We start from the raw sequence: 24,416 nt of genomic DNA on the forward strand, positions 1-24,416 counted from the left end.
AAGCTAGTGGAACATAACTACTATATCTAACATGATACTGGTAAGGCTCAAATTTAGGTGCAAAATGTAGTCTTTCAACTTTAACTTCCTCACATAAAAATGAAGTCAACATCTACCTTGCAAGGATTTAGTAAATTATTAAATAAGAAACATGGAAACAAAATATCATATTAAGTAAAGTAAGCCAGACCCAAAGGAACATAGGCTCAGTGGTTTCTCTCATTTGTAATAATTACTACACATCTAGGTCTCTCCAAGCAGAGGATTACAACAGTTTAAACCTAGGTACATAAGGTCATATAGGATGAGACTAAATGAAAGGATCTCCAGGATATAGAAACAAGAGCTTTATCTTGTGTGATTGTTGTTCTTAATGTACTATGTTATTTCTCTTTTCTTTTTTTCCCTTTGGTTAATCTCATATTGTCACTGTATCTGACTTTGTTTCCTGGTATATTGTATGTATGTTTATGTTTCTTTGAAATAGGAAAGGGAGGAGGGAAACAAGATGATTGTGAGGGAGTGAGGGGAGGGAAATTGGGACAAAAATCATGAGAAGAGGTATCAATGTGTGAGAAGTAATGCGCCTACTATCTGGGGAATGTAACTGTAACCCCTCTATGCATTACCCCGACAATAAAAAAAAAAGAAACATGCCAACAGATATACTAATCCTCATACATGATGGATACTCTGTAAACATTCCTGCCTTTTACAAGCCAATCTAAGAGAATGACTAAGGAAAATATGGTTGATCATATCCCATGATTTCATAAAATAAGAATAAAGAGAAGATCCAAATCACAATTAATTTAATATAATATGCAAGAAAATATCCTTAAATTTGCCATAGCCAATTTGACAGACTAGAAAGTGTGTTAAATCAAGTTTACTAATTAGTACAATAATTTCAATCCTATCTAATTTAAGAAGTTATTAAAGAAATCAACTGTAAATATGTAACCCTCTTCAACTGTAAAGTAGAAAATACAGTTAATATATTTCATTGAAGATACCTAGTGTGTATCCTAAACAGACTTAAATATTTACTCTGAGCTTAATTTAGGAGTTCAGAGATAAAATACTTGCTAATTAACTACGAATATATAATGGAAATGAGCAAAAAGAATTTCAGTTGGAATAGATAACGAAGAGTTCAATACTCGTAAGTTACCTTTCATTTTTGGAAGTTCCCCTGTGCTTACCTTTTCTCATTTCCCAAGTCTTCATTTTTCTGAGATTTTTCAGAGCACTTTTCTTTCCCCTTATATAAAAGAAAATCATTTTAAGTTGCATGTCAGTCTACTTTTGTAATATCAACTAAAACATGTCATTAATATTTGTTCACTGTTTATTTACCTTCAGAAAAGAGACAAATGATCCAATATGTATATCTCCTTGTTCAGGAACAGCTACATCTTCGGTACTGGGGTCAATGAAATCATACACCTCCTGGTCTAAAAGCAGATTCACATGTATTTCAAAATATAAGAGAAAATGCTCTAACAATGTAGTGTTTAGAATAATCAGTTACTTTCTCACTTTAAGAGTTAGCTTTAAATAAGATAATTTTTAAAGCCTGTCTTAAATAAGGGCTGTGTACATGAAATAAAAAGAGCAGATATCACATGAATTACCTTTTTGGGAATCAGTCTTGTTTCCTATTGTATGATTATCATTTCTTGATGTCTGTTCTCTATTTGATTCTGACACTTGAGAGTGAAGACTGATTGTATCATCATCTGAAGGCTGAAAAGAACAAGTATAAGATACAAACAAGGTACATGCAAAATATAGGGTAAAATGATATTGCTTTAACTAAACATATGAATTAGAAATTGCCTGCTATACATCTCTAATATTCAAATAAAAACATTATGCATTAACAGTTCTTGTTCTGCTTTTAAAGTAAATGATTTCTTTCATTTGTCAGGTGAAATAATAAAATATCACAATGATCTTCTTTGCAAGTCAAATATGTGCAAATGTGTCTTTCAAAGCTCTAATTAAATTGTAGAATAAATTAGAACTGGAACAGGAAAGACTCACTTCTGTTGTAGATAATCGCTTCTCTCCATTATCACTCCCAATTCCAGAGTCAGGGCCATGATTTTTATTTGGATAAAAATCTTCCATACTGTGGAAATAGAAACCCTAAAGGCGGTTAGAATTTTGTTCTTAAATAGACAATACATATTTACCCCACAACTTTTCAGATAAAAGAAATCAACCTTAACAACCATAAGGACTGTGGAAAATACCAGAAGTATTCCTATAAAAGGATTTTGATTCATGTCAATCATGAAATATTTTCCCTTCACCTATTATAAAGTATGAGTTGTTAGCAAGTCCTATTTCTCCTGAGGGATTCAGAAAATTATAATGTCTTGCTAAAAAAATCATCTAGGTAAAAGACCTATTATTTTGGTTAATTTCACAAACATGCTTTAAGTTTACACAATTTCTACTTCATTCAGTCCAACAACTTCTTTTAGTTGTAAAAATCAATTCCCACATAATTATTAAGAAAAGGTGTGCACACATACATGCAAGAATTGTAAAACATTGCATATGTTGCTCTTTCTATGTGAGGCTAGGGCTATCCTTGCCAATTTTTGAATTTTGAAATATGCCACCAGGAGGCAAAGATGGCGCCAAGACATAAAACCCTGAAAAAGGAAATTAAAGAAGAACTAAGGAAATGGATAAACCTCCCATGCTCCTGGATTGGAAGAATCAACATCGTGAAAATGACAATCTTGCCAAGGGCTATCTACAAATTCAACACAATACCCATCAATATCCCAATATCATTCTTTAAAGAAATAGAAGAGGCAATCCAAAATATCATATGGAATAATAAAAGACCCCAGATAGCAAAAACACTACTTAGCAGAAAGAACAGCACAGGAGGAATTTCAATACCAAACTTTAGACTCTATTACAGAGCTATAATAATCAAAACAGCTTGGTACTGGCACAAGAACCGGCCTGAAGACCAAAGGAATAGAACTGAGGACCCAGTTATTAAACCACACACCTATAGCCACCTAATCTTTGACAAGGGAGCCAAAAAAATAGAATGGAAGAAAGACAGCCTCTTCAACAAGTTGTGCTGGCAGAACTGGTAAAGCACCTGCAGAAAACTAAAGTTGGATCCTTCTTTGTCACCCTGCACTAGAATTAACTCCAAATGGATCAAAGACCTGGAGGTAAAAGCTGACACACTGAAAACTTTACAGGAAGGAATAGGAGATACACTAGGCCTCCTTGGCACAGGTCGAAACTTTCTTAATAAGGACCAAGAATCACAACAAATCAGAGAAAGGCTGGATAAGTGGGACTGCATTAAACTGCAGAGCTTTTGTATGGCAAAAGACATAGCTAGTAAATTAATTAGGAAGCCTACAGAGTGGGAGAAGATCTTCACAAACCATACAGCGGACAAAGGCCTCATATCTAAAATATATCAACACTCCAAAACTAATCTCCAAAGTAACAACCATCCCATTGAAAAATGGGCCAAAGACTTAAAGAGAGTCTTCTCTGAAGAAGAAACAAAAATGGCCTATAGACACATGAAGAAATGCTCAACATCTCTGGTCATAAAAGAAATGCAAATCAAAACAACTCTAAGATTCCACCTCACTCCAGTTAGAATGGCCAGGATCAGGAAAACTAATAACAACAGGTGCTGGAGGGGATGTGGCCAGGAGGGATCACTACTACACTGTTGGTGGGAGTGCAAACTCATTCAACCACTATGGAAAGCAGTATGGCAGTGCCTCAAAAGGCTAAACATAGAGGTCCCCTATGACCCAGCAATTCCACTACTTGGCATTTACCCAACCATCCAGAAACTAGGGCATACTAAATCCACTAGCACAACAATGTTCATTGCAGCACTATTCACCATAGCAAAGATATGGAACCAACCTAGATGTCCCTCAGTTGATGAATGGATCAACAAGATGTGGTATTTGTACACAATGGAATTCTATGCTGCTGTCAGAAAGAATGACATTGCCCCATTTGTTAGGAAATGGAAAGACTTAGAAAAGATCATATTAAGTGAAGTAAGCCAGACTCAAAGGAACATAGGCTCAATGATTTCCCTCATTTGTCATAATCTGTAGAAACCTTGGGCTCTACTAGCAGAGATTTGCAATAGAGCAAAACCTTGATACATAAGGCCATATAATATGAAGCTAATTGAAAGGACCTCCAGGATATTGAAACAAAAGCCATATAATGAATGATTGTTGTCCTTAATGTACTATGTTATCTCTCATCTCTTTTGCTGTCCCTTGGTTATATCATATTGTTACAGTATCTCACTTTGTTATCTGATATATTGGATATATTTGTATTTGGTTATTTGAAATTGGATAGGGAAGGGGGAAACAAGATGGGGGGGAGGGTAATGGGGACCAAGACATGTGAAAGGGTATCAATGTATGTGAATTAATGCACCTTCTATTTGGCAAATATCATGTAACCCTTTTATTAATTACAATAAAAAATATTAAAAAAAGAAATATGCCACCAAAGCAGCAAATATTTTTTCATTTTAAAGCATAAATTTACCACCCAGTCTGTAATGACAACTTATTATTTATGAGGAACTGTGCTAAATTTTTTGCCAGTGCTGGCACTTGAACTCAGGGCCTGACACTGTTCTTGGGCTTTCTCAAAGCTAGAGCTTTATCACTTGAGGGAGAGCATCACTTTGGGCTTTTTCTATGTATGTGGTACCAAGGAATCAAAATTAGGTCTTGGTGCATGCTAAGCAAGCACTCTACCACTAGGCCATGCTCCTGGCCCATGTGCTAACTGCTTTAAGACAATGCCTTTTATATCACTGTTGAAAACTCTGGCAGATGAATAGAGTTCTCTCATTTTTATAAGTAAGGACACTAAGGCTGGCAAAAAAATGGAAATAATTTAATCGAGCATACAAAATTTGCAAAGACCACTGTAAATCTAATTCCCAGATTACCTAAAACTGAGTCCTTGATCTTAATCACTATGCTTTAATTCCTCTCCTAAACAAAGTGTCCTGCTAAAACACTAGCAAATCCAATTTGTTTCTGTCCTACAGCGCTAATACATGTCATTCTTCCTGCCACAGCAGATTTACTCCATACTCTTCACACCACTGCATTTTCTTAACTTCCAAAGAGATATATACTCTGACTGTGGTGTTAAAATACAGTCCTTCATTTTACAGTACTTATATGTGTCCATACATACTTTACACATATGTACAATAAAACCAACATAAGCTGAAAATATTAAAATTAGAAAATGCAGGTAACACATCTACCTCCTGAACATCCTAACTTAATCACATAGTCCGTGACAGGGTATTGGTTGGTCACTCTTGTGAGCTGGTGGCTGAATTGCTGTAGCTTTCTGTGGCTTCCCAGTATTGTGAGCCAGTACCATATCACATATACTATCCCAGGAAAATAAAGAATCAAAGTATGGCTCCCAGTAAAGGCATCAGAAAATCAAAAGAAATGATACGTTTAGGGCTGGGAAGATGAGTTAGTGGTAGGCTGCTTGCCCTGGATTCAATTCCTCATTACCACATCAAGAAAAAAAGCCAGAAGTGGCACTGTGGCTCAAGTGCTACTGCAGAGCAAAAAAAGCTGAAGGACAGTGCCCAGTCTGACTTCAACCCCAGGACTAGCAAAAAAAATGGTAAGTTGAATTACTGTAAGTGGAATACCATCTGTGGGGCAGGACGGTATGGGTATGAGTATGTACACTCTAGTTCAAATGTGCCAATAAAGTTCACATGTTAGAAAATTAATTCTTGCACAGTGTAGAGAAATGATGCCTAATTGGTGTTATTTGGATTTTGCTTTCATGGAACTGTGCTCATTATGCTGGAAATAAGCTTACTCTAAGAGAAAATTTGGCTCCCTCTTTTACCCTTCTGTCTATGACACAGCAATACAACACCAAATACAACACTATTATCTTGAACTTCCTAGCCCCTCAAACCATTGTTAAAAAAACTTGTATTGTTTATTAATTACCAGCCTCAAGTTTTTGTTATGGTATCACAAAGTAGACTGTATCACAAAGTAGACTCCGAATATATATTCTTGCTTTATTTATTGACTCCTCCATAAGATTATAAGCTCCATGAGTACTGAGAAAAATGTCTGTTAATCAACCAAAAGAAAACCCCTGAAGAATACAATGGTACGTGGTCAACAGATACTTCTAAGATGAATGACTAAAGCAGTGAATATCATCACTCAAATAAATTCATACTCAGACACAGGCAAACCAGACTGAGACTAGTATACGTATTAATTCCAATTTTTACTGAATTTCCTCTACTATAATTCATAAAAATTTAACAAAATTCTCCTTAGGAACTAAATCTAGTGTATAAATATTTAATTCTACTCAAAGCAGGGAAAGTATTCAAGGAAAAGTACTATTTGAAATTCAAGAACATTCCAGATCAGGATTTTTGCCTAGTGTTAGAGTGTTTGGTAACATACACAAAGCCTTGGTTTCGATTCCTCAGTGCCACATACACAGAAAAAGTCAGAAGTAGCATTGTGGCTCAAGTGGCAGAACACTGGCCTTGAGCTCAAAGACAGTGCTCAGTCCCCCTGGGTTCAAGCCCAGGACTGACAAAAAAACAGTATCAATCTTAGCCATCTTAACAGTGGTACTTACGAAACTGCTATTCAGAGAAATGTACAACTCTATCATGTATGCAATGACAACACTTGAAATATTTTAGCCAGAAACATAATATTGCTTTCTGTAGCCTCAGCCTTTCAAAGTTATCCATACTAGTGAATGGAACTCTATTTTCATAAAATAATTCAGATGAATATAAATAATAAAGGGATATCAGGAGTGTGATATGGCTTAAGTGATAGAGCACCTGCCTAGCAAGCATGAGAAACTGAGTTCAAACTCAGAGAGAGGGCAGGGCAGAGAGAGAGGTGTACCATTTTAAAACCGAGTGAGGAAGGAAATACTAAAAACATAAATAACATCTATGATTTATCATCTTTGATCTGGACAGAAAGAATATGATGAAGAGGCTGCGATGTAGCTAAGTTGCAAAGAACTTGCACAGATTGGATCCCAAGTATGACAAAAATGAAAATAAGATGGAAGGACAAAAGTACCTCTAAAACTGTCTCACTCTTCCACCAACCTCAGTACAAACTCAAATTTGACTTGCTATTACAAATGCAGAGAGCAGTGATGATAAAAGTAATTAAACACTTGTTACAACTGAGAAATTAGTGTCTCTATACTACACCAAATGTTTACATTTTCACAACAAGAATAAGAATTATCAGAGAAAATATCTCAAATTTATTCTAGTATTCCAAAGTTCATTCTATGATATTTAGCTTCAGCCAATTAATGATGTTAACACTGAGCCTAAACACATTTTGAATGTTCAATATTAAAACATTGGTCAACATATATCGTCACGTGGGACTAGGAGAATATTACGTTACCTGTCTGTAAGAGGCTGAGATGGCACTCTTTTACTCAGCGATGGAAGATCAAGGGAATCTGGTTTCTTATCCATTCTACAACATGCTTGAATATTTAGGTACTTAAATATGTGAACTTTACCCTTTAAGCATATCTGTCAATAAATAATGAAATAGATTTAGTTATACAGTTTCATTTATATGAATAACATCCATGTTTCATCTATATAAATAACATCTATATGCTATTTAAGTATTTTATTTTTTTATTTAAGTATTTTAATAATTTCAAATCATGTTGAGACCTCACAGTCTTGTATACTGGAATAAACAGTACTCTGACACTAGAGGCAAAAATTTATACTGCTACAAATGATTATTCTTTTTCCATGTCTTTGATTTCATTGAGAGAAGTAAGCTAATTTTTTTCTACTTTTCACTCAAGTTTATTTGTTAAAAGTAGAATGCAAAAGCCACTCAACAATACAAAATTTACAACCCATTGTAGTGGTCATTATCTGAAAAAAAGAATATCGTTTATGAATTTTTTGAGAGCAAATAATGTATGTAATTAAAGTAATCTCATCAGAACCACTATGAAGTTCACCATAAAAACAGACAGGGGCCGGAAGGTTGGCCTACTGGTAAGAGTGCTTGCCTAGCATATACCAAGACCCAGATTCAATTCCTTGGTACTACATACAGAAAAAAAGCCGGAAGTGGTGCTGTGACTCAAGCGGTACAGCTCTACTCTTGAGAAAGCCCAAGGACAGTGCTCAGGCCCTGAATACAAGTCCCAGAACTTACAAAAACAAATGACAGAAAGCCAACAAAGACAGCAGAAATATAGGAGAATGAATTTGTTGGAATAACCTAAGAATCATTTTCATTGCTCATGTAGGAAAGGAAAAATAAGGGGTGAAAAAAAACTTCATAAAAGAAAGTATTATATGTAAAAAAGATGGGAAATGAGGCAAAGTCAGCTTTACAAAGGCTATTAAATTCAGTCAGCATGAGTAAGATCAAATAAATCTCTCAAGAGTTCTAAAAATAGATTTTATAGAGTCATAAAGTACTATAGTACAAGAAAACCCAATCAACAAAGAAAATAAGTAAACTAAAAAGAAAGTATAATTCCAAGTGAAAAGAAAACATGCTTCATAAATTAACGTATCAACTAAAGTAGATACTAGGTCTGACTTGACTACTGAAATTTTTCATTTAAAAAGAAAATAAAATTGCTTGAGCTATTAGGATATGTCATTAATAAATTACCAATTAAAATGTACTAAATAGGAAAACTAAGGGTTGGTGTCTTATACCTGTAATCCTAACTACTCAGGAGACAGAGATCTGAACATGAAAGCTCAAAGCCATCCCAGAAAGAAAAGTCCATATGACTCTTATCTCCAAAAAATAAAAAAACAAAAATTGGAAGTATGTCAAGTAGACTATCTTAAGAGTTACAGGACAAGATAAGACTCAAACACAGTCACAGTGGAAGATTCAATATACCACTCTCACCAAAAGACAGATCAGCTCAGCAAAAGATGAGCAAAGACACCTCTGACTTAAATGACACCATAGCCCAGCCTTTCACCCAACGGCAAAACATTATACATTTTTCTCAGCAGCACACAGAACATACTCCAAAATAGATCATCTAATAGTTCACACACAAAAAAAAACTTAAGCAGATACAAGAGGACTGATATAATCCCATGCATTCTATCTGATCACAGTGTAATCAGATTAGTTCTAACCAACTTAGTAAAGGGTAGGGGCCTAAGCATTGTCCTTGGACAATGCTCTACCACTTGGGCCACAGCACAATTTTTGGCTTTTTTTCTATGTATGAGGTACCAAGGAATCAAACCTGGGTCTTTGTGAAGATAGGCAAGCACACTACCTCTAGGCTAAACTTCCGGCCCCCTTAAGGGGCAAAATTTATTGCACTAGGAGCTTCTGAAGCTCATGTAAACAATCTAAAGAAGAAATTGAAGCATCTAGAGGAACAAGAAAAAGTTAACTCTAAAACAACCAGAAGGACAGAAATAACAAAAATAAAATCGGAAATATCAGAGATTGAAATAAGATCTACTATACCTAAAATTAATGAATAAAAAAGTTGGTTCTTTGAAAAAGTCAACAAAATTGACAGACAACAAGCAAGAGTAATCAAAAAAAGGAGAGGGAGACTCAAATAAACAAGATTAGAGACTCTACAGGAAAAACCACAACTGACATTCAAGAAATTCAGTCCATTATTAACAAGTACTTCCAGGGCCTATATTCAAAGAAACAGGAAAATTTAGTGGAAATGGATGAATGTTGAAGTAAATATAGGCTACCCACAATGAACAAAAAAGGGATAAGTCAAACTAAACAAACTAATTTCATACAATGAGATAGTGGAAGCAATCAGAGATATGCCAGCCAAAAAGAGCCCAGGTTCAGACGGTTTCACTATGAAATTCTACAAGACTTTTAAAGATTAATTGATACCTGTACTCTTGAAAATCTTCCAAGAAATAGAAGCACAAGGAGGCATACCAAACTCATTTTATGAAGCTAATGCCACACTCATCCCCAAACCAGGGAAAGGCCCAACAAAAAGAGAACTACAGCCCTATCTCTCTAAGCAACACAGACGCAAGGCACCTCAATAAAATACTAGCCAAGAGAATCCAGAAACAAATTTAAAAAATCATGCACTATGATCAAGTAGGCTTCATCCCACAGATACTGGTTTAATATTCACAAATCAATTAATATAATACATCATATCAATAGAGCTGGGGTTAAGAATTATATGATAATTTCTCTGGATGCTGAGAAAACATTTGACAAAATACAGCATCCATTCATGCTGAAAAGACTAGAAAAAATAGGAATAGGACATACATTCCTTAAAATAATTAAAGCCATATATGACAACCCTACAGCCAGTACCATAATAAATGGAGAAAGATTAGAACCATTTACCTTAAAATCAGGAACTAGACAGGGATGCCCACTCTCTACACTTCTCTTCAAATATAGTGCTGAACCCTTAGCCAGAGCAATAAGGCAAGAGAATGATATCAAAGGGATCCACATAGGGAAAGAAGAAATCAAACTATCCATATTCTCAGATAACATAATCCTATACCTGAATGACCCAATAAACTCCACTCCGAAACACCTAGAAATAACAAAACACTTTAGCAAAATGGCAGGATACAAAATCAACCTGCAAATGTCAGTAGCATTTCTGTATGCCAACCATACACAAACAGAAGGAGAAATCAAGAAAATGATCCTATTTGTAATAGTCCCCAAAAGAATAAAATATTTAGGAATTCACCAAAGATATAAAGGAACTATTTAATGAAAACTGTAAAAGCCTAATGAAAGAAATTAAAGAGGACATTAGGAAATGGAAAGGCATCCCATGCTCATGGATAGGGAGAAACAACATAGTGAAAATGGCCATACTGCTAAAATTGATATATAATTTCAATGCAATCCCCATCAAAATCCTAAAGACATTCTTTACTGAAATAGAAGACACAATCTAAAGGTTCATATGGAACAACGAAAGACCTAGAACAGCTAAAACAATTCTAGGCCAAAGAGCAATACAGGTGGGTATTACAATTCCAGACTTCAAACTCTACTATAGAGCCATAATAACAAAACCAGCATGGTATTGGCACCAAAATAGACCAGATCAATAGAACAGGAGCCAGAGACATACAGTGGAACAAACACAGCCTATTCAATTATTGGTCCTGGCAAAACTGGGCAGCCACATGGAGAAAACTAAAAATTGATCTGAGCCTATCACCATGCACAAGCATTAACTCCAGAGCTGCTACAAATTCTAGGGCTGCTACAAATGTTCTCTGGTTGTTCCTTCTTTTTCTCCCTAGGTTTACTGAGACATGAATGACAAATAAATCCTATATGTATTTACAGTGTACAGCATGACGTTTTGCTCTATGTATATATTATGAAATGATTATCAAAGCCAAACTAATTCACAAACCCATCAATTCATATAACTGTTTTGTGTACTATGAGAATACTTGAAAATTTTTTCCTTAGCAAATTTCCCTGGCAATTAATGATATTAAACATCTTTTAAAATATCTGTTGGCCACTTGTTTGCCTTCTTGAAAAAAATGTCTGCCACAGGGCTGGGAGTTTGGCCTAATGGTAGAGTGCCTGCCTAGCATGAAGACCAGGGTTCAATTCCCAGATACCACATACATAGAAAAAGCTGGAAGTGGTGCTGTGGCTCAAATAGTAGAGCTCTAGCCTTGAGGAATCCCTGAGTTCAAGCCCAGGACTGGCAAAAAATGTCTGTCATTCTTTCTGACAGCAGCATAGAATTCCATTTGTTAGGAAATGGAAAGACTTAGAAAAGATCATATTAAGTGAAGTAAGCCAGACTCAAAGGAACATAGGCTCAATGGTTTCCCTCATTTGTCATAATCAGTAGAAACCTTGGGCTCTCCTAGCAGAGATTTGCAATAGAGCAAAACCTTGATTCAAAAGGCCATATAGTAGGATGCTAAATGAAAGGATCTCTATGATATAGAAACAAAAGCCATATAATGAATGATTGTTGTTCTTAAGGTATTATGTTATCTCTCATCTCTTTTGCTGTCCCTTGGTTATCTCATATTGTTACAGTATCTCACTTTGTTACCTGATATATCGGATACATTTGTATTTGGTTATTTGAAATTGGATAGGGAACGGGGGAAAACAAGATGAGGGGTGGCGGTGGGGGGGAGGGAAATGGGGACCAAGACATGTGAAAAGGTATCAATGTATGGGAATTAATGCACCATCTATCTGGCAAACATCATGTAACCCTTCTATTAATTACAATAAAAATATATGAAAAAGAAAAAAAATGTCTGTCATTTATCCTTTTTTAAATTACATTATGTACCTGTTTTCTACTAAGTTGTATGAGTTGCTTATCTATTTTTGATATAGAGCCCTTACAGGATAGGATATATAGTTTACAAATATATCTGGATATCCACAAGCAGATAGAAAAGGAAAAAAATAATAGAAACTGTGTCTTGTCTTGCTTCAATGGAAATCTTTTAGTTTCTTGTCTTATAATCATTCGTGCATATCGTGATTCTTCACTGTCTTCTCATTTTCAATTTTCAATGAGAATTCAACAGGAAGCTTTGTATACATGGTGAAAGTTTACTGATGGTGAGCATCCATCTATCAGGTGATATAACAGTTCTATTTCATCATGTGACCTTGGTCTTTTCTCCTGAGTCAATCAGTGTACCACAGAAGGAATCCATCAATTCTGCCTGAGATGAATGAAAAAGGAGCATGTATTCTAAAGTTCATCAGGAAGTCTAACAGAGAATCCCATAGTTTAGCATGTAAACACTCATTTATGGGAATATAGAGTCTCACTCTGCCCATGACTACATATATTTATATTTATATAACCAAGCTCCAATAAAAAATTAATGAATTTTTTACTCTTCTAAGAGTCTTGAGCCATTCTTGCTCCCTACTTAATTTTTTTTCAATTTTATTTTATTGTCGGAGTGATGTATAGAGGGGTTACAGTTATATTCGTCAGGTAGTGGATACATTGTTTCTTGAACACTGATAACACCCTTCCCATGTTTTCCTCTCACTTTCCTGCCCCACCCCACTACTTAATATTTTTGCTGTTGTTGGTTGGGCAAATTGAGGCTTTTCTGCTCAAGGCTGGTGCTCTACCACTTTGAAGCACAACTCCACTTACGGTTTTCTGATGGTTAACTGAATATAATAGCCTCATGGACTTTTCTGCCCTGGCTTGCTTCAAATCATGATCTCTGATCTCAGCTTCCTGAGTAGCTAGAATTGCAAGTGTGAGCCACCTGTACCCAGCTCCTAGATAAACTGTGAAAAAATAGTAGTAACACCACACTACTTCATGTAGCCAAGCTAATGGCCTCCCTGTTCCCATTTCTTTTCTTTTCTCTTTTTTTGCCAGACCTAGGCTTGAGCTCAGGGCCTGAGCCCTGTCCTTGGACTTTCTCAAGGCTACAGCAATACCACTTGAGTCTAAGCACCACTTCCAGCTTTTTTCTATGCATGTGGTACCGAAGAATCGAACCCGGGTCTTTGTGCATGCTAGGCAAGCACTCTACCACTAGGCCAAATTCCTGATCCCTACTGTTTCCATTTCTATAATTACCCATTGTCAACAGTGTAATATTTGTTATGAGAAAATGAACTAGCAGCAATCATAGGACAGTTTACACACTTGCTTTGCAGAACCACAGATTGCTCAATATTCTACCAGATGTTCACTGGAATCAAGAAGACTGAATACAATGATTTTATCAAAAAAACATGAAACTAAATCTTCTTTCTGTATCCTTATGTATCCCATAATCCTACTATCTGGGGGGAGGTAGATTTGAGGAGAACTTGCCCCCACCGTCTTAATTGGTATCTTCTTGACTAAAGTCTCTCTACTCCAATTACCCTATGTTCATTGTTAGTGCTTACAGCTTTTCAGGCACATGAATTTGATTTTAGGGTTTTATAACACTTGACTGTGATTCAATCTCTTGTAGCTCTATCATACAATATGGTAACCAGTAGTCACATGTGGCTATATAAATGTCAATCAATTATACCGAAATAAAAGTGATAAAAGCCGATTTTGCTGAGAAACAATGACTTGGGAGTAGAATAAAGGCTAAGTGTCCCAGACTGTTCCATTTTTTTAATCTATGTCATGAGCCATGACAGTCATTGTTTTGCTAGTCCTGAAGCTTGAATTGAGGGCCTGTGCACTGTCCTTGAACACTTTTTGCTCAGGGCTATCACTCTGTCACTTAAGCCACAGTGCCACTTCTGGCCTTTCCTGTGTATGTCGTACCAAAGAAGAGAACCCAGAGCTTCATGCATGCTAGAAGAGCATTGTACCACTAGGCCACACTCCTTGGAGTCACTTGTTAACTGTTTTCTTTTTGTTTGTTTGTTTTTGGCCATTCCTGGGGCTTGAACTCAGGGCCTGAGCACTGTTTTGGGGCTTTCTCAAGGCTAGAGTGCTACCACTTGAGCCACAGCACCAGTTCTGGCTTTTTCTATATATGTGGTACTGAGGAATTGAACCTGGGTTTTCGTGCAAGCACTCTACCACTAGGCCAAACTCCCAGCTCCTTAATTGTTTTGTGAACCAGTAAAGAGCAGACAAGTGACCAGATCAATTGCTAGATATCAGGAAGTCTCTGAGGCCTCATCTAACCAAATGTGAGATAGTTGACTTCAGACCACCTGTGAAGCCACCTCTAGCCACCACTGACCACTTTTGAACATGTCTTTTACTTGGGACTATTTTCACTATGCATTCTTTTTCACACTTTGCCCTAATTCTCCCTATTTAACCCAAGGCAAATGTCTGTACTTGGAAACTAGCTGAAGATGTCCCAAAGTCCTATCTTCCCATCACATGCATGTGTCATTTAATATATCTCCCTTCTCTGCCTTTAAATCTCTATTTGGCATATAGAAATGCTGTGGCCAAGCCTAACAACACAACTTCCGGATTGGGGGTCTGTGGTCTTTTAAAACTCTGGTTTCAATAATTCCATTCTTTTATCGCCCTATAAACATTCAAGTCTACAACAGGTACTTGTGTCTACTAGACAACAGAGACACAGAACATTTCAATTACCATAAATGTAATACTGAGCAGCGCTTCTCTAAAGTATAAACTCCAGTCTTATGTAGAGGTAAGAGGTACTTCCTATGAACTCCAAACTGAGAGTACTTTAGAATAAACAGTAAACCAAAAAAAATGAATAGACTACAACTCCAAACAACCAGCAAAAATCCAGGGTAACAATGTGGCTGAAGTGGTAAAGACCCTGATGTGCAGTCATAGGCCCTGTGTTAAACCAGGGCTGCCAATAATTCAAGCAGAAAGTGGATGCCTGGATTTTCAAAATACTAATCTAGAGCTTCCTACCAAAGTCAAAAAGCCACTTCATTTCTATTTTTCAAAATTTTTAGATCCTTCATTTGGTGCTTTTTCTAACAATGAAAGAATTATGAATAAAAGTGAAAAGAAGCATTTTCCATACTCTCAAAACAAACCTGTGCTGGTGGTACTTGCAGTGGATTGTTATCCAAAATTATTACTTGCAAATGATGTAGCTTCCTGTAACAAACTGGGATTTCAGTCACTTTATTACAAGAAAAATCCAGCTTGACTAAGGGAAGATCACCTAGTTCTGTGTAAAAATGAAAAATAATTAAGGTAAATATTTGATAGCTACTTTCATATCCATATAAGTAAAAATAATGAACATCTTACCATCAGGCAAAGAATGAAGGTTATTTCTCCTTATATTCAGCTCTCTAAGTGACTGTAATTTCCCCATTTGTTGAGGAAGGACCTGTATTTCATTGCAGCTAATATCCTAAGCAATAAAACAAAGGAAAATAATAAACTGAGAAAGCAGATAGATTCCAACCTTTAAATTAAAACATATGGTTAATAGCCACCAAGAGTGACCTCTAACTTAAAGATATTAGTTTGGGGAAAAGGGAGAACTGCATACATTCAATTTTTATCAAAGGTTAAAAGGTCAGGAATGTCAATTTAAAAGTATATTAAAAACATCCAGACACCAATGATTCATTCACACCTAGAATCCTAGCTACGCTGGAGTCTGAGATCTGAGGATCATGGTTCAAAGTGCACCTTGGGAAGTAAAGTCCATGAGACTCTAATCTCCAATTAACCACCAGACAAGCCAGAAATGGAGCTCAGTAGAAAATAGCCAGCCTTGAGGAAAAAAAGCTCAGATCCAACACACAGGTCCTCAGTTCAAGACCCCAAACTAGCACAAACACACATGCGCATACACACACACACACACACACACACACATATACATACACACACACATGTGCACGCAAAGAATATTAAAGCTATGTCAGAAAAATTCAATGAAGTTTATATGTCTAAAAAATGTATACTACATCTTTACCAATAAATAATTTAACAATCAATATTTATCAAATATTGATTTCTTTAAAAGAAATAGGTCTTAGAATTTGGTACTAGAACCAGGTGCTTGACTCAGACCTGTAATTCTAACTACTAAAGAGGCTGAAATCTGAGGATCACAGTTCAAGATCAGCCCAGGCAAGAAAGTCTGTGAGACATTTCTCTCCAATTAATCATCAAAAACCTATAAGTAGACAGGTATCTCAAGTTGTAAAGCAGTAGCCTTGAGACAAAAGAAAAAAAAAGCAAGAACACAAGTCCCTGAGTTAAAGCCCCAATCCTGACCCACAGGAAAAAAAAATTGAAGTGGCACTAGGGGTAGGGCAGTAGCCTTGAGCTGAAGAGCTCAGTGACAGTGCCCAGGCCCAGAGTTCAAGCCCCACAACTAACAAAAAAAACTTCACTTTTGGGGCCAGGAGTTTGGTCTAGTGGTAGAGTGCTTGCCTAACATGCCCAACGACTCGGGTTCGATTCCTCAGTATCACATACATAGAAAAAATCCGGAAGTGGTGCTGAGGCTCAAGTGGTAGAGGTCAGGCCTTGAGAAAGCCAAAGACAGTGCTCAGTCCCTGAGCTCAAGCCCAGGACTGGCAAAAAAATATTTTAAAATTTGAAATAGCAGATATATACAAATTACAAGTGTCCAAGGGAACAAATGTTGTCATTATCCATATTTCTTGACATGGTAGTCCTAAAACCAATAATAAATATGATACAAGATAGGAGCATATATTTTGGTTTAAACTAAGAAAGATTATTAAATAATAGTTTTGCAAAGGAGAATTACAACTGGCCTAGACACACAGACTAGACTACCACTGAAAATAAATAAGCAGATTATCAGGGGCTTCTGCATTAGGATGTAATTATATTCTATCACTTCTCAGATTTCTCATATCCCCAAAATTCTGTGGTTCTAGAGCACAAAAGAAAAAATACTTTTATTACAATTGTGCATGCAGATATTGCTTAATGAATAACATGGCTAACATTTCTGTTCCCTGAATACTATCTTTCCCATTGTAAAAATTGAGATAAGCTCCCCAAGAAAACCTTTTGCCCTTCAGACATAATAAAGCCATATTTAAGAATACATTTTAAATATCTATTTCTTGGTAGAACATTACTCAAAATAAAAGCAAACAGCATGGTACACTGCATAAAGTGGGCATTATCAAAATAAATGAAAACAGTTCGATGCTTTGAAGATCAAATTATATCTTGCTCTGAATTAAGGTCTTTTAAAAACTAAATGTAAACGTTATATCCAATGCATTTAGTTCAAACTATTCTATACTTCTATACTTAGTTTTTATCCTCTTTATATTTATCTTAAAAGGTTTTCTAAAAAAGGTTTTCTAAAATCACAGAGGAAAAGTACTTTTTAATAATTATACTGTGTGCAAGCATTATACTTTTTTTTCTTTTAAGATACAGTCTCACTACATCACGCAGGCTGGGCACATATTCCTGGGCTCAAGCATCCTTTTGTCTCAACATCTGCAGTAGCTAGGAATACAGGCTGGAACTACCATGCCCAGCTGTACTCTCTTCTTTTAGTCCCTGTATAAAAATTTATTTTCCCTAAGACATTTCTTGTCCATAAAGAGCTTTCTCACTTGAAAGCATTTTTTCTTTTCTTTTTCTTTTTTTTTTTAATTTATCAGGCCAGCTTTGACCAGGATCCTCCTTTCTATATCTTCCTTTTAGCTGGCATTACAGGTGGACACCACAACACATAGCTTGTGAGTTGAGGTGAGGTTTTACTATTAGCTTGAATTTGCCTTGAACATCCTCCTGTTTTCTACCCTCCAAGAAGTTGGAATTATAGACATGTAGCATCACGTCTTTCTCTGAAAAGTATAAACAATCCTTCTAACATCTCTAGGCTTAACGACTAACCAGGCTTTTATATGCTGAGAGAAAAAGCAAACATAAATCACAGTAGCTCAAAATTTTACTAATGAAGCCAGTGGCTCATGCATGTAATACTAGCTACTCCAGAGGCTGGGATCTGAGAATCATGATTCAAAGCTAATCCAGGTATAAAAGTCCATGAGACTCTTATCTCCAATCATCTACCAGAAAACAGAAGCACTGTGGCTCAAAGTGATAGCTCACTAGCCTTGATGTGAAGAGCTCAGAGACATTCCCCAGGCCCAGAGTTGAAACCCCACAACTGACAAAAAATATTTTTACTAAAGTGAATTTAAACATATCAATCCATTCTTTTTACAAAATGTGCCAGTAAAATTCCACAAAGGAATGAATAATCTTCCAGAATATGAAGGTCTATTAGATAGACAGATAGACAGACAGAAAGACAGACAGACAGACAGACAGATAATAGATAGATAGATGGATAGATAGATAGATGGATAGATAGATAGATGGAGATACATAGATAGATAGATAGATAGATAGATAGATAGATAGATAGATAGATAGATAGATGGATGATAGGGAGATAAATGTTACATACACACATGGATATATTCAGGTATAAAATGTACAATAAATTTAACTATTTCACTCACCAATTCCATTAAATCTTTTAACTTCCCAATTTCTTCTGGAATGGATACCAGTTTATTATTACTGATGACCAAAACTTTAAGGGGAAGATCAAACAGGTACTTTGGCAATGTTGATAAAAGATTTCGGCTGAAATGATTAAGAAAATCTTATTATGAGAAATATGCCTGAAAATTGACATGTTCTGCTTTACAAAAAACAGTACTAATCTTCTGGAAAGAAAGTAATGAACTTTTACTAAGTAACAGTTCCAGTCAATGAGTTTCTATTGAGCACATGTGAATTTCTTGCATGCACTATTTCATTTAATCATACCATTAAGATAAGTATTATCATCTCCATTACAGAAAATGGAACTGAAAACTGGTTCAGTGACCTTCCTGGGGATTGCAAAAATTTCCACAAAAGTGTGGCTGCTATCTCTGATACTGTTCTGTACCCCATCTGGGCTCAAAATTCAGACTGATTCTTCTGAGCTAAAGAATGTCATGTCTTAAATGCTAATGAGTTCAATAAGTTCAATGCCTCAATTCCTTTAGATAGGGAAGCCTCCAAGAAAGTAGCATTCACTGTGTTCAAATCTGAGAAAGAAAAAGCAAGACTAGACTCTTATCTCCAATGAACAAGCAGAAAGTTGCTCAAGGGATGGAGCAGCAATCTTGAGCAGACAAAGTTCAGGGACAGCATCGCAGCCCTGAGTTCAGGCCAAGGATGAAGACCAAAAAAAAAAAAAGAGGAGATTAAGAGAGAGAAGGAAGAAAAGAGGGAGAGGGAGGGAGGGAGGAAGGGGAGGGGGAGAAGAAATGCAGTCAGTACAATGTTCCTGTTTCCATGCCTGTCGGATGGGATGGGATAGGATGGAGTGAGGTGTTGGGTGGAGTGGGGAGGGGTGGGTGGAGTGGTGGATGGGGTGGGGTGGGTGGGATGGATGGTGTGGGTGGTGGATGGGGTGTGTGGGGTAGGGTGGGATGTGGTGGGGAGGGGCAAGTGAGGTGGGGTTGGGGATGGGGTGGGGTAGTTGGTATGGATAGAGAGGGTTGGATGGGGTGGGGTAGGGTGGGATAGATGAGGTGGGTGGGGTGAGGTGGGATGGAGTAGGGAGGGGTGAGTAGCAGATTGGGTGGGGTAGGGTGTGATGTGGTGGGCTAGGGTGGGGTGGGATGGGGTTTAGAAAAAAATTAAAAAAGAATAAAAAATATTAAAAAACGAAAAAGTAAGGCTCTATCTTTTGAAATGTTTGATATCTCCAACACACATCGCCATTTTACACATAAAAAAAATCACACATTGGTAAGGGAGAGAACTAAGAGTCATGCCAGGTGTGGTAGGTCATACCTGTGATCCTAGCTATACTAAGGAGCCTGAGGACTGAGGATCACAGTTCAAAGCCAGCCTGGCACTAAAGTCCCATGAGACTCTTAGATTTTTTTGTGCCAGTCCTGGGCTTGAGCTCAGGGCCTGAGCACTGTCCTTGGACTTGGACTTTCTCAAGGCTAGAGCTCTACCACTTGAGCCTCAGCACCACTTCCGGCTTTTTTGTATGTATGTGGTGCCAAGGAATCCAACCCAGGTCTTCATGCCTGCTAGGCAAGCACTTTAACCACTAGGCCAAACTCCCGGCCCTAGAGACTCTTATCTCTAATTAACCACTAGAAAATCAGAGGTGGCTCTGTGGCTCCAGGGGTAGGGCGGTCGCCTTGAGGTGAAGTGCTCAGGGATAGTGCCCAGTCCCAGATGTCAAGTCCCACCACTGACCAAAAAAAAAGTCAAACGGGCAATGTGGGTAAGTGATCCTTGGCTTTTAGACTACTGGAGTTAAATTTTAATATCAATACAGACTGTCTTACCCAAAAGATGCACATATCAAAATATAGAAAGTGTTCAATTCTATTTGCACAGTAACAAACATTGAACAAGCAATAATCTTTCCTGTTTTTTCAAAGTGACAATTATAGTCCCATACTTAGCATTTTTTTTGCCAGTCCTGGGCTTGAGCTCAGGGCCTGAGCACTGTCCTTGAACTTTCTCAAGGCTAGAGCTCTACCACTTGAGCCTCAGCACCACTTCCGGCTTTTTTCTATGTATGTGGTACTGAGGAATCGAACCCGGGTCTTCATGCCTGCTAGGCAAGCACTTTAATCACTAGGCCAAACTCCCGGCCCATACTTAGCATTTTTTATACTGAGCACAACAAAAGCCCAATCTTATTCAAGAAAGGGGCCATCCACCTAATCTTATCCCTATGGAAGATGTCCAGAAACACTCAACTGGCTTTTACCATCATGTACTAAGATAGAAAAAGACAATGCTTCTCAAACAGTAATGCTGTCCAGGCTACTGGAATGTCAGCTACACTGAGGCCTGTTACAATTCATACTGTCAGCACCAAGAAGGCTCCTTGAAACAACTGTCAGTCTGGGCCACTTGCACTAGAGCACATAAGGATTCTATGGTAAGAATACGAGTCAAAGATCATCCTAGCCATTTATTTAGATATTTTACCAAAATAGAATAATAAATAGGAAGATGAGAGCAAAGTCATTCCAATTATCCTTTAAGAAAAAACAAAGTCCTTAAAATTTGTTTTCTTTCCCTTAAGTGCATGCTAATCCAAGGGGTCTTTAACTCCCATTTCCTGCATGGGGAAAAGAAAATGTTTTCTCCCTATTCCCAGTTTCTCCCAGTTTTAACCCTGTTGTGCTAAAATAAATACTTGCTAAAACAAAGAAGAGAAACAGGAGGAAGAGACAAAGAAGTGAAGTTGAATTAGTCTAATGATCTTTCTCCCAATTCAGGTTCCTTCATACAAAGCATGTAAATCAAGAATCGTCTCTCTTCTTTACTATATGTTTTAGAGGGGAACAAATAAAGCCAGTCACTAGAACAAATGTTATTTCAATATAGTACTTTTGAAAACATTTGCCTATAAACAAAAATCAGGAGCCAACTTTTAGAGGAGACCATGTAAGAAAACTAGGAACATGGCTCAAGGGTAGAGCACCAAGCTAGCATGAGGCCCTGCGCAAAATCTCTAGTACCACACCCCCAAGAAATGCAGAATGGAAGAGGAAATTCTAGTAAAACTTTTTGAAGATATACCATACATGTTTATGTATAAGTGTAATTCAAGTATTAGCAAAGCCTTTTGGCCACAAAATCATAAAGTGAAACATAAAGTGAAACATAAAAGTATCTTCCTTTCCTGAAACATCTCATAAGTTACACCAGTGAGACTGCATTATTACTTATGTACATCAATTAGTTATATTTACCACTTCTCTACGGTTAATGGAAGCTAAGAAAGGAGTTCAAGACCAAAGTTACAACATACCAGATTTCCATTCAATGTCATTCATCTGTCAAGGCAGCACTTTTTCTTAGACATAATGAGTAGTACCTCCTTAATAAATACAGGATAAAAGCAGTACAACTAGAATCTCTTACTGACTATAGCAGGCCCTTTGTATCCATCAGCTCTACATCAGAGGCTTCAACTAATCATGAATCAATAATATTCAGGAAAAAAATCTGCATCCTATTGAACATGTACCAGACTTTTTGTCATTATTCCTAAGCAAACAGCAACTATTTCTACAGTCTTTATAATAATCATATAGAGATAATAAAAAGGATAAGGAGAGTGAACATGGGTTAGATGTAAACATCATGCCAGTATATGTAAAGCAATCGAACATTTGCTCACTTGGTATCTGAGAAAAGTTTTGGAATTAATCCTCACAGATACAAATGGACAACTACACATATGACATTGGACAAATAGCTAAACTGCTTACTTGCCCTGTAATGCAAGATAATAACGGTGCCAATCTCAAAATGCTGTGGGAAGATTTGATAAGGGAATATGGTGAAAACATGTCCAATACTACCTGGCACATAGAAAGTACTTACTAAGCATAAAGATTCACTGTTATCCATTTACAATTTCCAAAAATCCATCCCAATCTATCCTTTGTTGAAGTAGCAACAAATCACAAGAATAGTAAAAATTCTTATCAGAGTATCACAATGGCTCAATACTTATGTGCATATAACCATATAAAATGATGCTTATCAAAATGAACTCCAAGAAATGAAAACAAGAGTCTCTTTTTGGTATACTGCTTGCAGTCACTTCTTTTTATCTTCCCCCCCCCTTGGTTTATTCCCAGTTGACACTATTTTCTTTATTTCTGTACCTTGTACCTTGTATATAAGTTTATCTATTTGGAAAGGGGAATCACAGCAATGCTGTGACAAAGGGTGAACCAATGCAATAGTGATACTCACTACAGACTACACTAGAAATGAACTTTACAACTTGTCAGACAAAATGAAGGAGACACTGTTCAAAAAGAAACGTACTCATCACCTGACTTCCATAACTGTATTAACTCTGTGTATTAACTTTGCAATAATTTTTAAATCACTTAAATATTTATGTTTTGTTGTAATTAAGTGAATCTGCACTATGGTGCTATGATTTCAGGAAAATATTTATGGCCTTACTATTCAAAGTGAGGTCTAACTACTAACAGGGAGGCATGGTTATTATCAGATCTGTTAGAAATGCAGGCTCCATAGTAGATTCGAGGAATCAACGACCACCTTTAACAAGGCCCTCAAGTGACTGATTGCTATGCATAAACTGCTTTAGAGAAAAGACCAAAACCTTAGAAAGCAATGTGAATATTGCAAAACACATAAGATATTGTGGAGATCAATACAGGCTACATAGCCAAACTAAACACAATCCTACTAGGAAAAATGGGAGCCATAAGAAAATTCAAAATTTGTTTAAAAAGAATTTTCTTACCTAATATTAAGGTATGTTAACATCTGCAGGTTTTTAATGGCTTCAGGAATGGTTTTGATGCAATTATGATATAAGTTTAATGTTTCAAGAGGTGCAAATAACCACACATCAGAAGGTATTTCGGTAAAACGGTTTCTAGAAAGATCTGAAAAACAAAAGTTATGTTTGAGTGTCAAAAATACACATCTCTACAACAATTACCAAAATTATTTTTTCCATTGTATGTTTTGAATTTTATGGGGACAGTATTACTTTGCTATCAAAATGATTTTAGATATACTCCATTAAAATTAATATATATTTTTCTATGTCAAGAATGGATTTTATTCACTCTGAAAAAATTTTTAGCTTTTGTTGACCTTCTTTGTTATTCATTTTCTAATCCTTAACTCCTTACTTACCTTTGTCATCTCCTTCAAAACAGAACAATTTTCATACTTGCTGAATCACTTAGAATCTAAGCAACTATTGAAAATATTATAAAATATTACTGACCAATTCTGTAAAGGTAAAAATAAAATATTATAAA

General features: G+C 36.5%; 1 protein-coding gene across 5 annotated transcripts in view; it reads right to left on the bottom strand.

The window, feature by feature from the left end:
- Lrch2 (leucine rich repeats and calponin homology domain containing 2) overlaps positions 1–24,416 on the bottom strand; it is an 89,229-nt gene that overhangs the window by 34,169 nt on the left and 30,644 nt on the right. For all 5 annotated transcript variants that reach the window (XM_090325842.1, XM_090325841.1, XM_090325839.1 and 2 more), the window contains exons 2-10: positions 23,888–24,032; positions 19,077–19,203; positions 15,841–15,946; positions 15,621–15,757; positions 7,512–7,645; positions 2,050–2,137; positions 1,638–1,749; positions 1,360–1,457; positions 1,206–1,264 (exon numbers count right to left, since the gene is read on the bottom strand). In XM_090325842.1, coding sequence (XP_090181968.1) covers positions 1,206–1,264; positions 1,360–1,457; positions 1,638–1,749; positions 2,050–2,137; positions 7,512–7,645; positions 15,621–15,757; positions 15,841–15,946; positions 19,077–19,203; positions 23,888–24,032 — 1,006 coding nt within the window. The remainder of the gene's footprint in view (positions 1–1,205; positions 1,265–1,359; positions 1,458–1,637; positions 1,750–2,049; positions 2,138–7,511; positions 7,646–15,620; positions 15,758–15,840; positions 15,947–19,076; positions 19,204–23,887; positions 24,033–24,416) is intronic.

The sequence above is a fragment of the Megascapheus bottae genome, chromosome X (assembly GCF_031878675.1).
Source record: "Megascapheus bottae isolate mThoBot1 chromosome X, mThoBot2.hap1, whole genome shotgun sequence".
NCBI classification, from domain to species: domain Eukaryota; kingdom Metazoa; phylum Chordata; class Mammalia; order Rodentia; family Geomyidae; genus Megascapheus; species Megascapheus bottae.